This window comes from Microcebus murinus, chromosome 12 (assembly GCF_040939455.1).
Source record: "Microcebus murinus isolate Inina chromosome 12, M.murinus_Inina_mat1.0, whole genome shotgun sequence".
Taxonomy (NCBI): Eukaryota; Metazoa; Chordata; class Mammalia; order Primates; family Cheirogaleidae; genus Microcebus; species Microcebus murinus.
In genome coordinates, this window is record NC_134115.1 from 76,728,976 (window position 1) to 76,749,207 (window position 20,232).

The 20,232-nt window shown below is 44.7% G+C and overlaps 1 protein-coding gene across 3 annotated transcripts in view; it reads right to left on the bottom strand.

The window, feature by feature from the left end:
- ASTN2 (astrotactin 2) overlaps window positions 1-20,232 on the bottom strand; it is an 852,746-nt gene that overhangs the window by 55,801 nt on the left and 776,713 nt on the right. For all 3 annotated transcript variants that reach the window (XM_012768786.3, XM_012768785.2, XM_012768780.2), the window contains one exon: window positions 7,662-7,803. In XM_012768786.3, coding sequence (XP_012624240.1) covers window positions 7,662-7,803 — 142 coding nt within the window. The remainder of the gene's footprint in view (window positions 1-7,661; window positions 7,804-20,232) is intronic.

The following is a 20,232-nucleotide window of genomic DNA, read 5'->3' on the forward strand; positions in this document are numbered from 1 at the left end:
GATGATTTTCATGCTGTTTCAGTAAAGTTTGTGCTGATTCTTGGCACAAAGAGAGGAAATAAAGAGGGTAGGGTAGGAATGTAAATACAAGGAAACATTGGGATTTCATCTAATGTATAATTATAGTATCCATGGCAGTGGCCCTGGCTGCTTCCGCGATGTGCTGCCCAGGCTGTGCCCAGGGAGAGATGGCGTCCTGGGGCGGAGGGGAGCCCGGGATTCTCCATCCAGGGCTCCAAGCCCCCCTGGGATTTTGGAATAGCATCTTTGGGTTAGGAGCCGGGACTTGTTTGCAGAAACACTTGGGAGTCTGGAGATGCTGGTAAACAACTCAGCAGATAACATCTGGGGATCAAGGGCATCTCAAAAAAGACAACAGAAGTCCCTCCCTCAGGATGAACAGGGGGTCCTCATACAGACTCGGGTTCAGCTGTTTGTGTGGCACTGTGGGGGTTGGAGGGACAGGACACAGTCTGAAGTTCAGTGGTAGCCATACAGCTTTTGGTGTGAGAACTCAAGATTGGTTTTCCATATTGTTTCCAACTCATCCAAGCATGGGTCTTTGTAAAAAGGTAGCTGCTCACAGCTTCCACCTTCCAACCCTTGCCATTTCTACATTTCCAAATCTTCTCACAATTTAGTGTGGTCATTTTGAGTTTGAGCATTGCAGATAAATTGGCTGGGTTCAAATCTGCCTCCATGTATTAGGTCTGTGGCTCCAGTCAAGTGATCCAACCTCTCTGGGCTTTAGCTGCCTTATCTGTTGGCTGAGAATAACAGCAACTGCCTTAGAATGTTGTTTTGAGGATTGAATTAGATAAGATTTATGAGAAAGAAAGAAAGAAAGAAAGAAAGAAAGAAAGAAAGAAAGAAAGAAAGAAAGAAAGAAAGAAAGAAAGAAAGAAAGAAAGAAAGAAGGAGAAACAGAGAAGGGGAGAAAGAGAGAAGGAGACAGAGAAAGAGAGAGAGAGAAAGAGAGAAGGAGAGAGAGAGAGAGAGAGAGAGAGAGAAAGATAGAAATGGAGACATGGAAACTTAGAGATGGATGTAGAGATGTGGTACTGTGCCTGGTACAACCTGGCACGCAGTGGGTGTCTCCGGAACATTTGCTGAGGAAGTGAGCAGGAGATTGTGTGTGAGTGAAGGGGAGAAGTCAGTGTCTACAGGGTTTCCACACCAACTTGGAAATTTGTTCAAATCATTCGACAAATATTTATTGGATTCTTAACTAGTGTCAGGCATTGTTTTCGGCACCAGGGACAGAGGATGAACAAGGCAGATAGAGACTCTGCTCTTACGTCCTTCTAGTGAGAAAAGAGACAATAATAAGGAAACAGATACGACATCATCACAGCCTTATAAGCACCATGGCTTTGTGTGTGTGTGCATGTGTGTGTGCGTGTGTGTGTGTGTGTGTGTGTGTGTGTGTGTGGTGTAGCTGGGATCTATGGTAGATGATGGTCAGGGAAGGCCTCTCTAAGGAGGTGACCTCTAATCATGGACCTGAAGGAGAGCAAGAAACTAGTCATGGGAAGGGCCAAAGGAAGAACAACCCAGGGAAGGGGAATAGCAGAGGCATAGCCTTGAGGAAGGAAGAGACTGGCACGTTGGAGCAAGTGTGCCTGGGAAATGGTGAGGAAAGGGGCTAGTTGGGGGGATGAAGGCTCTCCCACTGGAATGCTGGGACCACAATGGTGTCCACAGGGGCCACATCCGGCCTGACTGCTTAGGAAAGTATATAATCACAAACAGTGGTAACTGTGGTTCCTCCTTCTGCTCTTGTTAAGCACCTGCAATGAGCTGGGCTCTATTGGGTGCTCTTCACCAGTTTCAGTTCATGATATCCTCACAACCTTATAAAGCAGGTCCTATTATGATTCCATTTTACAGATGAAAAAACTGAAACACAGAGAGGTGAAGGAACTCGCCCCAGGCCACACAGTGGACGGGTGCTGGAGACAAGGTGAAAACCCACCTCCATCTGATTTCAAAGGCCTGATTGATTTAAAAGTGGGTGTGTGGGTGGTAATAGTGGGGGAATGAGGATTCAAAAATCTACTGCCCTTCCTGTTGCTGCTCTTTGACAAACACAGAGTGTTACTGATGACCCTTCACGGCATGCACACAACCTTATGAAAATATCAAAACCTATTTTCATCGCTGTGCAGTTTAATCTTTGCAACAACCTGGGCAGGTATGATTAATTATCTCCATCTTATGAATGAGGAAGTGAGGTGGGAACTACCTCCCCTCCCCATTCTATAGGCTGAGATCCGGGTGTCCTGGCCCCCAGCCTGGTGTTCTTTCCATTGCAAACGGGGCTGCTTGCAGTTACAAAGCCCCTTCCACTCACGCCTCACCAGGGGCTTCTGACAACTGCGCATGTGTGAGTGGACAAGAAAATGAACAGCGAGTGGGGGGGGTGGGAGGGGAAGGTAGGCCCTAGAGTCAGCCTGGGTATGAATCTCAGCCCTGCCCCTTCTTGTCATGTGACTTTCAGCAAAATGATTACACCCTCTAGCCCCAGATTTCCAACTTATGAAATGGCAGATGATAAAAATACCACTAACATACCCATAGGGTTACGGATTAAATGTGCACGTACCTTAGGGCGACTCCTGGCACATTGCGAACACTCAATAAAATATTATCATGACACGTCTACTAACCAGAAAGTGCTGGTGGCACTGATAATCAGAGCTTTAATTCGGAGCCTCCGTCCCTACCTCAGTGTGCAAGTCTCAGAAGCCACTGAATTTAACCTTCCCATGTCACAGATGAGAACATCAAGGCCAGGGGAGGAGGAAGAACCGGCCAAAGGCACTACTGAAGGCAATGTGAAAATCGCTGTCGTACTCCCAATCTTAGGCTCTTTTTTTCACAGTGCCCTCCCTCCCTCCCTCCCTCCCTTCTCCAGGGCTTTGGTTTTTCTCCTACTCTTCCAACCCCACCCACCCCTGCTAAGAAGAAAGAGCCTTTCCCCCCAAGCCTCTGTTCCCACCGTGGCTGTTGGCACTTGGCTGGGGTACCCAGGCTGCCTCGGCATTCCTTTCACACAGCTGAAGCCAGGGAGGTGAGGCTGGGTCCGGGGCGAGCCTCCGAGTGTGTGGGAATGAGCCCCCCACCCCAGGAATCAGGCCTGGCTGCTGCGGGCATGTCTGCTGAGGGCCCTTTGGCAGCCATCCACGATTAGAGAAAAGCAAGGCAGCCAAGACAAGACAGAGGCTAATTACCTTGAGGAGTAGGAAATTGGAGAACAGCTTCGAGAAGGGTGTCTAGGCTTCTGTCCAGGCAAGGGCAGGGACCCCAGATACCCAGCCTAGCCCGAGCCACTCGCCCTGAGTGGAGGCTCCTGCTTGGGGTCACCCTCGGCATCCAACGACCCACGGGAGCAAGAGCTGGCCCCACTGTCAGACCTTCTTGGGACCCTCTCCCTCTGCTGCTCTTGTTTGTTTTCATTCAAAAGCAAAGCAAATGAAACAAACAAGAAAATTCAATTTAAACAGGGCAGGCATGGGCGCTGATGTTTCTGTTTTGTTACACCGGGGTGAGCTTAGGACAGAAAATCAGCCTTGACTTTCTCTCGCCCAGTTGGTTTCACCCCGTGGCTCTGTGTAAAGTTACATGGATAGACAGGCTGCAAAAGCAATCTGCCTTCCTAGGTGGAGTGGAAAGAGGACATTGGGGCTGGAGGGGGGAAGACTGAGAGACAGAGACACACACACGCACACACAGAGCAAAATAGGATGGAGAGATGAGACATATTAACGGAAACAGAAATTAAGAGAATAACAATTAGAAAGGAAACGAAGGAATGGTAGGGAGAATGACAGACAGACAAAGACGGGAAGCCATACAGAAAATACCTACGCAGGAAAGGAAGAAAAGAGAGAGGCAGGTAGAGAAGCCGAGAGGTACATTAGAGCAAAACACAAGTGAGAGAGGTGAAAACGTTAGAAGGGCATGAGCCCAGGAAGAGAAGGAGAGAAAGGATGAGAATAAATCCCACAGCTTTGCTCATGTCGGGTTAAAGTTGCTGAAATTGTGGAACAGGGAGAGAATACAGATGTTTAGCTCAGGGATCCAGAGGCAAAAGTCGTGGTAGCAGGATGTGAACCCACACTCTTTGGTAGAGAGACTGGGTCCTCTCCCTGCATCCTTCTGGAAGCATAGATGGTGGGTTTGGTGTCCAACCGGGCTTAACTAAAACTCAGTTCTTTCCAAGCCTGTTCTCCTCCTTTGGATCCATCCTCTTCAGGCTATTTCTCCCCAGAGAATTCTGGATGGTCATTCCTTCCGTGGCTAGTGGGACTCTGGTCTGCCTCACAGGACCAGCTCCTCTGGGGTTCTCCTTGGAAGAAAAGGACACTGATAGCCAGGGACTGAGTGAGTCCAGGAGAATGGAGCAGGAAGAAGATTCCTGCAGGCCTCTTATGTGCCAGGCCTTCTTATGGCCCTTGTCTGTGGCGTTTCTAAACTCAACCCTCCTCCCTAGAACCCCATGTGATAGGGACAACTACCAGCCTCCTTTTCCAGAGGCAGAAACTGTCTCATAGAGCAGTGAAAAATGATTTGCCCTGGAGCAGGTGATAAGTACGGGGCAGAATCGGGATTCATACTCAACCCAGCCTGTCCCCAAAGCTTGTCCTCTTATTCCACTGCCACATGTGGACTTTTTGGCTCAAAAGGAAGAAAACAAATCTTGAAAATAAACGAGCAGCAGAAAATGAGAAACCCCAAGAATTGACACGGGAACTATTTTAAAACTCCAGGCTGAGTTGGTCAGACTCCACCGGAGGAGAGCCGCCAGTGGGATAAGAGACTGCTCCAAACAACGCCCCGGTGCCTTGTCAGAGCAGCCCAGATCCCAGGGCCATTAACAAAATCCATTTATAAATAAATAAATAAAATAAAAAAGTGTTCAGAGTCAAGGATGGCACGCACATTTCCAGGACAGAGGAAGAAAAATGTTCCCTACTTCAAAAGGTAGGAAGGAGGGGTGGTGTCAGGCAGTAAGGAAAAGAAGGGGTGAGGGAAAGTGTTCATCTTCATCAAAGGGCAGCAGTTGATTTGTTGGCTCTCAGTGTTAATTGCTTTGGGGGTTCCATAAAACACTTCACTGCTGTCTGCATAATGGGGCTGTAAGATTCCAGCACAGCTGAGAGCCGGTCCCTTCAATGTCACCCAGAGACAGGGTTACGCCTTCTGTTTAGTGGATAGGAACCACCAGACAGGGCTCCATTCCTCTGATAGATGCTATCTATCCCATCAGTTGGAGGGTGGTTGGGGAGGTAGTTGAAATTAATAATTATCACAACAAGGGCAACAACAGCAATAGCGGCAACAGCTAACAGTTCTTACGCTCCTACTGGGGGCTCATCACCAAACAGAGAGCTTTTGTACATTAACTCATCTAGTCCTTCCGGGGTCCCTGTGAGCCAGACACTGCAGTATTCACATTTTCACAGAGCATTGAGCGGCTCACTCAATGTCACATGGATGATAAAGTGCAGGGCGGGGATTTGAACCCAGGGCTGCCTGACTCCAGGCTACACCCTTAACAGGGGACAGAGAAACCAGAAGCCAGCCATCAGGAAATCTTTTGAAAATGCCACTTTCTTCATATAACCATAATTTTCAGAGTTGGACGGGACCTTATAGCTCTTATTCTAGTCACACACTTGTATTTCACAGATGCAGTGATTCTGGAGCCCAGGGAATTGGTGTCTGGTCCTCATTATTCTACGTTCTCCAAGTCTGTGCCCCAATCCCACTATTCACTGCCAGGACCATGGTCATTCTTTAAGACTGGAGGAATATCCTACCACTTCTGTGAAGATGCCCCACTGGAAGAGATATGATAGCCTATTTTACTTTGCAGATTCTATTCCTAGAGCATTCACTGCTCCACGTGACTTAAGATAAAGCTTGAGCCCCTACATCTCAAAGGCAGTCAATGACAGAGCCAAGGTCAGAAGGCCCAATTCTCAGCTTACGGAGATATTTCTGAGTTCATGCACCAATGTATTGGATGTTCCAAGGAGCCTGCATATGTCAAGTATTCAAAGGGTACGATGGTCTTTAAAAAAGTCATGGTCTTCGGATAGGTAGAGGAAAGGGGAGATGGGTTTTAGAGGTAAGGGATAGATTGAAGAGGGACTAATATTTATTAGGCACATACTTAGAGATACTGCACTAGTGTGTTTCTTGCTCAATTCTCACACAACTCTGCAAGCTAGGTTTTATTATTTCTGTTTCACAAAGGCTGAAATAGAGGCTTATAAAGGCAAACCACTTATCTAAAGTCACATAACTAAAAATGTCAAAGCCAGATTTGAATCCATAGTCTGTAGCCTTTCATACAACCATTAGGTTATAAGTTATCAGAGAAAAGGATCTCTGTCTTAGTCACATGGATAACTGTAGTCCCTAGCAGAGTACCAAGATACAGGAATTCCTCAGAAAATGTCTGCTGAATAAGTAAGTGAGCTATGAATGAGTGAATAAATATGTGAAAGAATGAAATAACTGATAAATGAATAAGTTAATGAAATGAAGGAGTTTAAGGGCTGATGGATGGATGGATGGATGGATGGATGGATGGATGGATGGATGATGATGGATGTATGGAGAGAGGGAAGGGTGAGAAGGAGCAATGAATGGAAGATAGATGAATGTTTGGGTTGATAGATGCATAAATCGATGAGTGAATCAATCATGGAGTGAATAAATAAAAGAATAAATAAATTAGTTGGATAACTAGTGAATAAAGCTCAAGTTCTTAACAATTTCAGCTTTCTAGGTTGATAAGGGAGGTGTTCTATGGTTTCATAATCAGGGTACATGAGGAGAACTGGCCTCTAGAACTCTGTGTTATAGCTTATGATGGCTGTATCCAGATGTAGCAACACCCATCAAGGTGGGAAAAAACAAAAACTAAAACAAAAAATTAATTTATTTTCCAAGACTAACTTCCTCTTGGATCTCCAGAATTTTGTATACAGTGACTCCAGTGTATTCTACAAAGGAGTAATAATGGCACTATTTCTAAGAGGCTGAGTCTATTAATAAAAATTATATATCAGGGTATACATCTCAATATATATGTATTAATGTATCTTAGTGTGTATATATACAAGTTTATACATATATACCTCTGAGATATGCTAATGTAATATTTTTAAGAGAAGACTGCACAGAAGAGATAAAAGAACATTAGGCAGGGATTCCTATTTTAGCTCTCCTTGATTAACTTTCCTACTATCTTAAGTAAGATGCTTTTGCTCTCTGGGCTGCAGGTTCTCCATCAGTAGAAGGAATGCTTTTGAATTTCTGGCCTTCCTGGACCCTTCAGCACTAACCTTGTGTGATCCAATTTTCCCAGCACCATTGAATAGGGCTTCTTTTTCCCCAGTGTACATTGTTGTCTGCTTTGTCAAAGATCAGTTGGTTGTAGGTAGATGGTTTTATATCCGGGTTCTCTGTTCTGTTCCATTGGTCTATGTCCCAAATGGACACTTCTAAACCTTAGAATCTCATGATGCACATACAGGCTGGCCAATAAAACATTTGGCTGGCCTGGACAGAATACCTCATGCGTTTCCTGTTAGCTTAAAATCATTCTGTCTGCTTCACGCTCCCACGCACCCAACACGTCTTACTTGTAGAGACCGTCGGGCTCCAGACACTTGAAGATGACTGAGTAGATACTGACTTCAGGGACCTCTCCATGGCTTCGACCAGCTGCTACGCAAGATGTGCCCAGGCCAGAGAGTAAGTCATCAGCAAAACTCAGGAATTCTCCTGGAAGCAGACAAAGAAAGATGAGCTCCTCAGTGAGCAGACATTCTTGCTATCATCCAAACCTACAAAATGTCTGGATACCATTATCAGGAGGATTACTGGACCAAAAAAAAAAAAAAACAAAACCATAAGATATAAAAATGATACAGATTAATATATAGCTCTGATGACTCATTGTTCAAATTTATGTGTGAATTTTTTCACCTGTAAAGTGGGAATGCTAGCACCTACCTTTGTAAGACTGTAGCAAGGCTTAAATGAAGTAAATTACTGTATAATGGAAATGCATGAAAAGGTGACAAGAGGACTGTGCTTTCTTTCTGCCCAGAGTAACTATTCTAGCCTTGTCACTACCATGAACTCCTTCTTAACTCCCTAAACACGGTCCTTCTTTCTTGGAATTGCAATTTTCTTCTTTTTATAAAAAAGGAGTTGCACTAAGGATGTAAAATAGTTTTCATGTCAAATGGCCTTTATTGTACACTGGTATTGGATTCATGGAGTGTTACCTTGAGAAAGACAGAGACCTAGTACAGCTAAGGAATAAAGAGTTCTAGTATTGATTAGTGATGAAGGTCATGCGTCAGGATGGAACAGTGTTAGAATAAACACCATATATTTGTGATCCTCCAATTCCATGCTTTTTTAAAAGTCAACCTAGTCATTGGATTTTAGGAAGCAGCTTAAGTTTACTAGAAAGAGAACTAATTGAGAAGACTAAAAAGTAAGGAAGACTACAAAAAATAACTAAATATCTGGAATCTTGGGATCTAGTCTTAGTGCTGCTAAACTATTACAGCTTTGGGCAGCTACATTCCCATCTCTGTGCTTTAGTTTTCTCCTCTATAAGATGAAGGTACTAGTATCACTATTGGGATTCTAGAAAAAATAAAATAAAAACAGAGATGTGCAGAAAGATTAAGTTATAAGGGCAATAAAAATTCCCATCATAAAAGAAAAAAGTCGTAAGGACAAACATTGCAGTACTATTTATACTAGCAAAAATTTAGAAACAAGTGTTCGACAATATAGAAACGGCTATATCAATTGTGGTTCAATGATGCAATGGGATATTTTATAGTCATTAAAATAACTTATGGAAAAATATGAAGTATATGAAAAGATATTCATGACACATTATGAAGTTAAAAAATAGGTTATGCTATTACAGAATAATCTAATTTTGTGGAACTTTTATATATACCTGTATTTAGAAACAGAAGGAAGAAAATAAAGCAAATGCTTAATAGTGGCTCTGTCTGTAGAGTGAGATAATGAGCACTTTTCCTATTTTATTTTTGCTTATCTCTATTTTTAAATTAAATTCAATAGACATATATTGCTTTTGTAACAAGAAAAAAAATCAATAAAAATTACTTAAAAATAGATAAAGTAAATGAGCCAGACTAAATGGCCTCTTAGTTCCCTTCCAATTCTAAAATTGGATAATTTAGGAGCAAAACTGACATGTGAGGTATTTTATAGTGCAGTAGGAAATTATATGAGGCCTCCCAAGTGTTGTTTATTGTTCTCTTTGTGCCTGATGTAGAGTTCCTCAGATTCTCTATTCATGCATATTCTCAATAATAAACAAGAGGAGGATGCCAGTCCAATTACATCCTCGCTACCTGGGATTAAGAATAAACCAATGCAATGAAACCATACGGGAAGGATAATGTTGGCCAAGTGTTTGAAAACACTTGGTGCTTCTCTATCACAGCACTGATTGGGCAGAATATACAGATCACTTCCTGTTGCTCTTTCAAAGAAAAGTTTCAATCCTAAAGAAGCACAGTTTTTAAAAAAATGTTTCACTCTTAGCCTCACAAGGGAATCTTGTACCACTTGTCTCACTGAATTGCTCGGATGGCCTTGGACTCAGCTGAACAACAGTTTCATAATGTGTTTGTCCCTCTTGTCCAGTAGAGTAGTTCTGATGGCTTCTGTTTTTTGTTTTCCCTTTTTCAAAAAGGGCAATATACCGTCCATAGAATTGACATGTACATGCCAGAGCGAGTGTCTAAAGCAGGCTGATGTCAACAACCGCAACATGCAGTTTCAGCTGCCATCGCAAAACAGACCTGGGACTCAATTCCATGTCCACCCTTGGTTGAGAGTCCTTAAACCTCTCAACGTCTCAGTTTTCCTCTTTGTTGCGAGGGGCCAATGGCTCTTTTATGGGTCTGGAGTCTAGAAAGTAGAGCCAAGAGTCTAGAAAGAAACAGAGATGCCCAGAACCAGAGATTTTACTGGAAAACAAGGAGGTGAATGAAACTTCTATTCACCACAAATTGTGGCATCCCACATTTCTTATGTTAGCTGCTCCCAGTACAATCACAAACCAACAATATCTTCATTCCCATAGCTATCAAAGCAGAGCAACGTGTGGCGTGAAAAGTTAAAAATAAAAAGAGAGAGAGAGGAATGCATGGGAGTAGTCACTGGATGGAGTGAGGGTCTTGTTTCACTTGGTTTCTCAGTCTGGCTGCTCATATTTGTTTTCTTTGAGCTGGGATCCATGTCTGTCTGCTTTTCGATTTGTTTCCAGATAGCCATTGAAAGAGCTGGCTCCTCGTGATGGAATTTGGTCTGCTTGTGGCCTGGATTAATTAACTGCCTTGAAGCCAGAAGATGGCTGACATTCATTTTCAAACGGGCACAGCTTTCCAGATTTTCCATGAATTTCAGAATCATTTGGATCATGGATTAAAAACCCCACATACATGTCAGGTCAGTAAGATCAGCACTGTTCTAAAGAATTCTAAGGCTTATGGGTTTAATTCGAGTGAAGGAACTAGATAACTTGGAGTATAATTAGTCACGTCAAGGTGATTATGAGGATATTCAGTGCCCAATTCTAGTTGGAACTCTATAATGGCCTTCAAATGAAAAACGTTAAAAGGAAAGAAAATGACATTTAGTACATACTTTCCTTTTTGTTCATTTAATCCTCAAAGTGACCCGACAAGTTAGATTTTATCATACCCATGGTAGAGCTGAGATTAAGATGACAAAGTTAGGAAGCACAGAGATTTGAACCCTTATCTGTCTAACTCCAAAGCCATGAGTTTTCCATTGTACGATGCTGCCTCCTAGAGAAAGTTTTACAATGATAGTGTTAGAAAGTGAGATTTCTCAATGTTATTCAATCCCCACTTGAATTCACTCCACTCCCTTCGTTCTATGGGTTTGGGGAATGAGACAATAAAAGAAATGGTCCCTGACCTTCTACAGCTTGTAATCTGACAAGAGGAAGGACTGTTAAATACGAGAACAAACCTATAAAGTAAATTGTGGGATTGCTTTTTTTGGCACTCCATCTCAGAAGGTTTAAATGCAACTTGGATGGAGACAGGTGGACGAAGTAACCCCTCAGTGTTCTTCCTCACTTAGTGGAGAGGGGGTACTAAGAAAGACCTGGGGACTTCTCTCTTCACAAATGCAAATCAGTACAATTCACCAATGTAGTGTGACTCCACAATATGCTACACTCTGTATCTGGCAATGGTAGAGTTGAAAGAGCAATAACATAGTGCAGTGGTTAAGAGCTTGGGCTCTAAGTTCACGCTGCCTAGCCTTAAATTCTCATACATCTACATAGTAGTTCAGGTTTTTAAAATAAATAAATAAATAAATAAATAAATAAATAAATTCTCATACACCCCAACTTACAGCTTGCCTTGGACAAGTTCCTTAACTCTTTACATATGGCTTCTCAACTGTAAGATGGGCATAATAATAATAGTATCTAATTTATAGTGTGGTGGATATCATATAAAAAACTTGTATACAAGTCAATTAGTCAAATGTCTGGCACATAGTAAGATCTCAAAACATATATTAACTATCATTGTTTTTGTTGTTCTTATTTTTGTCATCATCACAACGGAGTAGAGATAAGGACTCTTAAAGATTATATTTTTTTTTATCCAAACTTCTTTCACAGGTGACAAAACTGAAGATCAGAGAAGGAAAATGACATGTGCATGGCCATACATAGAGTGGGAAGTAGATTTGGGACAAAAACCTGGTGTCTTGACTCCTGCAGTCTATGAGATAAAAATGCTGAAAATTGAAAAGCTTTCAAAGCTAACACGGGAGCCCTTCCTCTTCAATTTCTGACCATTGTATTCAATGTGCATGTGAGAGATTTGCAGTTACTGGGCATTTACTATGCACTAAGTGCTGTGCTAGGTGCCTGATTTCACTTTATCGTCTTCTTAAATCTGGAATTTCTGAGAACGATACGAAGTCCAGAAGAGACAGGAGTTGAGTAGGTTTCCAAAATGTCACATATTCCAACAGTGGTTTGCAAATTAAAATATATACAACTCCAGGGGTACCAATGAACACTCATAAGGGGAGAGGCTGGGGCCAGTCTTCCCCACGACACTAAGCTCCAACTAGAACAACTCCAGTTTGATCCATTTTATATATTAATGGTCCATGTTTTTCTTAGTTTTTCTTTTTGTTTTAAAAACTGTTCATAAAACCTTAGTTTTAAAGTTTTATTGCTTAAAATGTTTGAACCCCCAGACTGTGCCACATTCCCTGATAGAAATGCAGAGGCTTAGGAATGTTGTACCCGAATCCACAATCAAGCCCAGCTCTTTTGCATCTGAGCTCCATATACCTTCCACTAGGCCACTCCGCCTAAGAGGCCTCTGCCCCCTCCTCCCTGGTACACTGCTGTGGCCACGTGGTAGAACCTTCCTAGAACCCAGGCTGCCGCCCCGGCCTCACCCAAGCCTGCCCAAGCCTCTAACATTCTTTTTCTGTTTTTCTTTCCTTGAAAACAGATAGGAAGTTGGGAGTCGCTGCACAGGAATGTGTCTGTTCCCCATTACAGCTCTTCTGGGGCTGTAACCCGAGTGGGCTGGGGCCAGACCCCCATACGTTTCTTTATCCACTCAGACTTGAGCCTTGCTCTCATTACCTTCTGCAGAAAAGGTTAATCATGATTCTGCTGCAGCTTCAGAACCAACCCAACAAAGCACAGAGCAATTTTTCTAAAGGCCACACCCGCTACCTCGATTCTCACTCCTTTCAGCAGTCCCCCAATCCTCCTCCTTGTTCTCCCTCTCTCTCCCTTTCCATCTCACCCCCTCGCTTCTGATTGAGTTGAGGTCACAGCCAAAGCCGGCCACAAGAACAAATTGAAAACAGGTTGGGAGAAAAGCAGCAAAGAAATTCCAGAATGGAAGAGGAGGGGGTGGGGGTGCAATGAGTTATTTAGCCCAGGTGAGGTGAAAGGTCCCCAGCTCAGGGCTCCATCTTCTTTTCAGGAAAACACCGAGGGGATCTGGGGTTGCTGTGGGCTTGGCCTCCCTATCCTGCTTTGCTGTAGTGTCCAGGGACAAGCCCGGCTCCCTCTGTAGCTCCCCACCTTTCCTCTTGGGCAAATGCAGAAAGACATTCTGAGACCTTGTCGGTGACAAAATGCATCTTTAAATGCCTCACACCCATCAGTTGCAGTTAGTTTGTTTCTTTCACAACATGATGTTATTTTAATGTATGTAATGACTCTCACCTTTATTGTAATGGCAGTAGGAGAGAGAGGAAAGAGAGTGGGTTTGAGGAACAGAAGAGACCTAGTTTTGAAGCCAGGCTCAGCACTTATGAACTATATTACCTAGGGATAGATGATTTAACTCTAAGAGACTGCTTCTTCAGCTGAAAAAGAGATGATCACAGCCATTTCAGAGAATCAGGTGAGGATTAGAGAAGATAACAGTACACCTGATACATGGACCGTTTACAAATGTCAGTGTTCTCCTAACCCCTGCTACCTCACCCTCGCCGGGGCTTATTAATTTGCCTGATGGTAAAATTTTTAGTTGTCACACTCAGTTGCTTTTAGGTATCTAACTCCTTAAAACCTTCCTGTTTTTTGCAAAAGGAAGTGACTTCGGAAGGAAGGAAAGAAGACAGAAAGCAAGTAATAAAGGAAGCAAGGAAAGAAGGAATGGAAATGTTTATTTAGCTCTTATTATATGCCGTCAACAATGCTAGACATTTTTACTTATGTTATCTTGTTTAAACATTCGAAACAACCTGTCTTGATTAAAATTCAATACAACTTCATGAAGTAAGTTAATTGTGCTTTTACAAATGCACAAGGAAGGCTAAATAACTTGCCTACAGAGATCCACCCAGGAATGGTAAAGGCTGGAACCAGGATATTTGGGAGCCAAAGTCTGTGCTTTTCCTACCACACATTTGCCTCCAGAGTGCAAGGTGCTTAAGGCAGGAATCGTGTTTTTGCCATCTTTGTGTTACAGGTGTCCAACATGAGGCTGGCCATACAGCTATTTACTGAATTCTGTGAAATTGAACTTTAGTGGTTCAAGTTCAGTCACTGGATCCACCCCCATTTCCTCAACACCAGCACCTGACATTAGAATTCTCTTCCTTGCGCTGGCCAGGCTGCATCCTTAATGATCTATCTGCAGTAAATAGGAAGCACGTGGCACTGAAAGAAAAATAAGGGCTCCAAAAAAGGCAACGTGCTCTAGCAAATATCTAGAGTGTCTATGTGCCAGGCATTGTGCTAAGAGACTTCTGACTCCTCCTCATGCCCGCCCTCTAGTGGACATTTGTTGCTTTGACTTGCTGTGAAGCCATGCCTCTTTCTGCCAAGACCACCCCGGTATTCAACTGGGGAACCAGCCCTTCCCCAACCTCAGTCAGTATGATTTAGCTAGAGCTAAGGCCCCCTCCATCCTTCAGAGATTGGCATGTGAACAACAGTCAGACATTCCACGTCAGAGGCCAAAAAACAAAAAACAACAACAACAAAAAAAACCAAGTGACACAAGTGACTTAGGCCTGATCGATCAGACTAACTCCTGGGACGGGGACCAAGTCCTAATGACATCATTTGAAGACCTGGAGCCAGCGGTGTCTGAAGCTAGATCTATCCTTGGATATTTCAGATATGTGAGTTGATAATTTTTTTCTTTTCTGCCAAAGCTAGTTTCCTTTTGTTTTCTGTTACTTGCAATCAGCAGTCCTACCACATATAAATCCTGTGAGGTAAGTTTGATGATTGCCATTTTGTAAGTGAAAAAGAACGTCTGCAGATCTAAAGCAAGTTGCCCAAGGTCATTTTCCATGTAAATAACAAGGCTGGAACTCAAATTCAGAGCTGTCTGACTCCAAAACGGAAGCCTTTCCTATCATCAATCACTGCCTAGGATGAGGGGTACAAAGGCTCTATCACGCAGCAAGAATTTGCTGAGTGTCTTCAATGTCCTGCTTCCTCTGGCCCAGCCCTCACTTCCTGGGCTTCCTTCCTCACTCACTCATTCCAGCCACGCTGGCATCCTCCCTCCCCACGTCACATGCCAAACATGCTCCTATCACAGGGCCTTTGCACCTGGGGCTTTCACACCTGGAGAGCTCTTCCCCCTGTCGTTGCATGTCTCACTCCCTCTCCTTTCTCAGATCCCCGTTTAAGTGTCACTTCCTCAGAAAGGCCTCCAGCCACCCAGTCTGAAGCAGCATCCACTGTCACCCTCTACCCATATCCTCTTTCCTTACTTTACTTCACTTCACAAAATCCATGGCTATCTCCCACATGTTGACAAATTGCTGTATTGTCTATATTCCCCACTGCAAGCCCAGTGAGCCCCGTAACCTTTGTACACTTACAACGGTGCCTGTACACAGCAGGTTCTCCACAAATATTTGCCTAGGGAGTGAATGTATCTACTGGGTACTGTAAACTGAGCTGATGGCTGGGAACACAAATGTAAAGAAGAATGTCTTCATTTGAGCTGCCTTGAAAGCAGAGCCTAAGACAATGGCTTGGGTGCAGATGGTTTATTTGGGAGATGATAGCAGGAAGCAGGCACAGGGGGAAAGGAAGACAGAGACAGGGAAGAGGAAAAGTCAATATAGAAGCATGTCAGCAAGTTTGCTGTTGTGCACAATGGGAGCTCGATTCTGCAGGGACCTTTTAAGAAGTGAACGGGACACCTCCCGGAATTGTTTGGTTGGAAGTCAGTGGACTGGAGCACTTCTCCCCTAATTTCTGATCCTCATTGGTTGCATCCCCCCACCCAGGGGCATTAATTTCCCCACATTTTTTTTTCTTTTTTTAGCTATCCTTGCACATGGGCATAGGGAGCTCCATCAGTCTTGCACAAGGAAGTGGTGCAGAAATTGCAAGTGTGTGTTTGAGGTCACTGGCTGCACAGAGTGAGCCTGGGTGTGCATAGAGCTGCTCCCCACAGCTGTGCCTGAGAGACACATGGACCAAGAGGCTATGACATGGCCCCAGAGTTATCTGCTATAAAAATATGTTCTCTGCCTTTGAGGAGTTTGTGGAAAGAGCAACTGACATGTCTTCCTCACTCATCGAGGTTGAGAACAAACTTGTTAGCCCCACCGCCGACACAGTTCACAAGCAGTTATCAAACACCCTCCAGGTGCCAGGGAAAGGACTACAACTGTGGACACAGCTCTGAATCACACGAGCAAAGCCCCTTCCCTGTGGTGCTGACAGTTTAGCAAGGGAGAATTGCAAGGGCTGCTTTTATGTGCAATCCGCCTACGAGTCCTGCAACTTATTATTAAAACAGAATTTAATAATATTGACCATAGCATTAATATGCACTTGGCTAATCGAGCCTTCCCTTTTCTATAGTTGGATGAATTAGGGCCATAGAAGCCTTCGTCATCCTCACTGTCTCGAGGACAAATGATGCTAATGGGTTTGGCTGCAGTGGGTATTGCTAACATGTGTGAGGAGAGCTGATGTGGAGACCAGACTGGGGAGGAGAAGGAAGGTCATCGGAAAGCCAGGTCCCCCTGCCCCCTCCACTGTCTAAGGACCACAGTGTGTGTTCATCGCCTTTGAAGAACTCACTCATGGGTGGTTTTCTTTCCTTTTCTTCCTTTTTAAGATCACTATCAACAGGTATACAACTGTACAATGTGCTTCTCACCAGATTCTCAGTTCCTCTCCTACTTCCAACTTTCTCTGGGCTTCATTCACATCATTCAACATCTCCTTCTCTGTGCAAAAAGGCAAAACCCACGAGGTTGCTGATGGTGGGCCCCGTGACCCCCTCTGTCCACAAATGCGATGAGACAGCACATTATCTGGCAGGGTTGAAGTGAGTATTTTCATTTTGTATGGAAGAAAAGAGCGGCTCAGAGAGTCAAGGCAAGTTGCCCAATCACACAGCTGCTACATAGTGAAGCTAGGATTTGAACCCAGGTCGATCCAATCCCAAAGCCTGCGGCCCCTTCACCACGACACACGCTTCCTAATTGCCCTGTCTCTGTGAGCCTCAGTCTCCTCGTCTCTAGGAGAAGGATGTCAGTCTCTCCTCTGCAAGGGAGTCGTGAGGAGTGAAATAAATTAAGTCTATAAAAGTACTTTATAATCTGCAAAGCATGACGCGCATGTAAGGGGTTATGGTTAAGGGAAATTCACAGAGTGCCAGGCAAGGTGACAGAAATGTCAGATAGCTACTTCTGGAGTTAGCAGGAGGAAGAGGAGGCCTCCTTTGGGAGGTAACGAGGTGTGTTAATGTTCAGCCCTGAGGACATACCAGGGCACACAGAGTGTGACAGTAAAGAAGTCATCTCCTGCCAGTTCTCTGAAGAGGTGGCATCTTCTCTTCCATCGTCTCAGCTGAAGTTCCATGTCTTCAGAACCCCCTGCCCACCCCGTCCAATGCAACCCCTCCTGCCTGCTCTTGATTGTGCCTCATCCTAGAACCCTTGTTTTTTTTCTTCCAAGCACTAGTGACATCCTGTACTTGCTGTGTTTGTCAGTTTATTTACCTCTTCATTTTCATTTTATTACTAAAGTGTTAGCTCCATGAGTTCAGGAGCCTCGTCCCCCTTGTTCTTGATTTCCCCGGTGTCTAGCAGAGTGTGGGGGGCACAGTAGTTACTCATCAAAGATCCACTGAATGAATGAGGGAGGGGTCAAGCCAGAGAGGTAACTAATGACTCAGCCAAGGTTTTGTAAACACATTGAGACAAAGCAGGCTCATCCTTTACGTTTTGGCTCATACCCAGTATCTTTCACAAAGCTCCTTTTGGCCACTCTTTGCCTCTGTCCGGTAAGGTTTAGGGCCCTTCATCTGGGTTCCCAGTGTTCCCTGTGTCTCCTTCCATTGTGGTGCTCAACTCGTTGTCTCGTGATTCCCTAGTTTGTTGTCTTCCTCCCCCATGGACAGGGAGAACTTATGGAAGGGACCTGGCCTGTCTTAATGACCATCTGAGCCCTAGAGCCCGGGCTTAGGCACAGTGAGTGCGTCAATGAACAAGCTCGGCTTCCTTTCCCAGCTGGAAGAACTCCCATGGGCTGGGGATGGGGGCAATGCTAGGGCTTCACTGTGCAAGGACCTTTGAGTTGTGTTGAAAGAGCAATCCAGTGAGGCCACTGGATCCCATGTGAAAGGGCCCTGAACAGGGATCCAGGAGACCGGCCTGTGTCCCTGCCTCCCTGTGTGACACTGTCAAACTCAGTTCACCTCCACCTGCCAAAGCAAATGGCCATAATAGAAAGAATGCCCGTCTAGCTCTCTCCTTTACCCACTTTGATAGTTCACCCCAATATTCTGATTCCTCCTTATTTTCCCCTGTGTTTCCTCCTGGCACTTTGCTTCCTCAGTCTTGGCCTGGGCTCTTTGTCTACCTGCCAGAGAGCCTCACACCCCAGGAAATCTCCCCAGTTAATGTTATTGCTCCTTGACGTCTGACTCGCCCTGGAGGCCCTGCCCAGCCGAGCCCACCCCCGCCGTCCACACTGGCTGCCCATCAGCTCTTGGACTCTTCTCTCCCTTTCCAACGAGGACCGCCTCTCTCTTCCCACAGCCCTCTCCTTTTGTAAAACCCGTCACAGTTTATGGTGCATGCCCCCCTCCCCATCTCATCATACTTAAGCTTCACAGATGCTTGGTGAGGTGGGCACGCCATGGTGGAAGTGAAAATTCCCATTTGACAGAAGGGAAACTGAATCTCGGGCAAGAAACGTGTCTACCTGAAGAGGCACTGGGCCCGATCGCAGGTTTCTAACTCCCAATCCAGTACTTTGCAGCAGTCCCATGTGCTCTTTTCTCTTCACTCAGGCTGTGAGCTGAGTCATGACTAATGCAGCCTTGTAACCACCCCCCTGCAGTGGCTGACAAGGGACCCACCCTTACCGAGTCCTCCACACGTGTTTACTGAGTTAGATGATTAAATTTACTAAGGTACCAATATTAAATTCCCTTTGGGGAGGAAAAAGTAGCAGAACAGGCAATATTGTGCTCAGCCCTGAGTTTGAGTCCTGACCTTGCTAAATGACTCTAAGCAAATGACTTTATCTTTCTAAGTCTCATTTTCCACAACTGTAAAATGGATGTGAAAATACCTATCTCAATGGAATCTATGAAATCTTATGAGAATTTAGATAGTATATGCAGATCACTTAGCATACTGTCTTGTACATGGTAAATAATAAATGGCAACTTTATTGTTATTATTACTCTTATGAAAAATACTAATTCATGAAGCATTTCATAGGGGGTGCACAGAAAAGAAAAATTCAACAAATCAGGGAAAGTGGTTACCCTCATGTATTTAGCACCACTTACTCCTTCCAAATCAGAATTGCACGAACTATGTGCCCAAAGATTAAAAAATGCTGAATGCCCAAAGCTTCCCTCCCTTTTCTAAATATAAACCTCAAAGTCCATGGTTAGCAGATAGCTGGGAAATCTTTGGCAGATAACGGAGCCTGTTTGTCTTTCTTCCTCTCCCCTAAGGTGGGAGAAGAACTCAAGCTTCAAACCCAAACCTGACCAAGACCCTCCAGAGGCACCCACTGGGGACCGCATCGAGGCACCAGGAAGATTGAATGAGATCCTGAGCCCATTCCGTTCCCCACACCCACTCGCCGTCTACACTCGCACATGCACGCAGACAAAAGTGCACATCCCCCTCCCCATCCCATCCCATCCCTGGAGGCAGCAGCATCCAGAAGGGTGTAGAGAAGGCCTGGGCAAAGATGAGTCAGGTTTTCTGGTCGTGTGGGCAACACCGTTTCACCCGTTTCACCAGGCTGAGGTGAATCACTGAGAAAAAGGTGGGGCCTGGGAGGTGGCAGAGAGAGGTAGAGTTCCAAGTCTGTGTGTGTGTGTGTGTGTGAGAGAGAGAGAGAGACAGACAGACAGACAGACAGACAGACAGACAGAGATGGAGACAGAAAGAGACCAAGAGACACAAAGAGGAAGGAAGGAAAGAAGAAGGGTCAACCACAGGGCCTCCACTGGAGGCGGATGCCCTTAAGCACGTGACCAGGGCAGCTCGACCTCAGGTGCAGGCTCTCCCGGGGGCACACGGTGTGGGAGGAGAAGGAGGGAGGAAAATGAGCGGGTGATCGTCATTTTCACCCAACTCCCCTCATCGACCCCTCCCACCCAC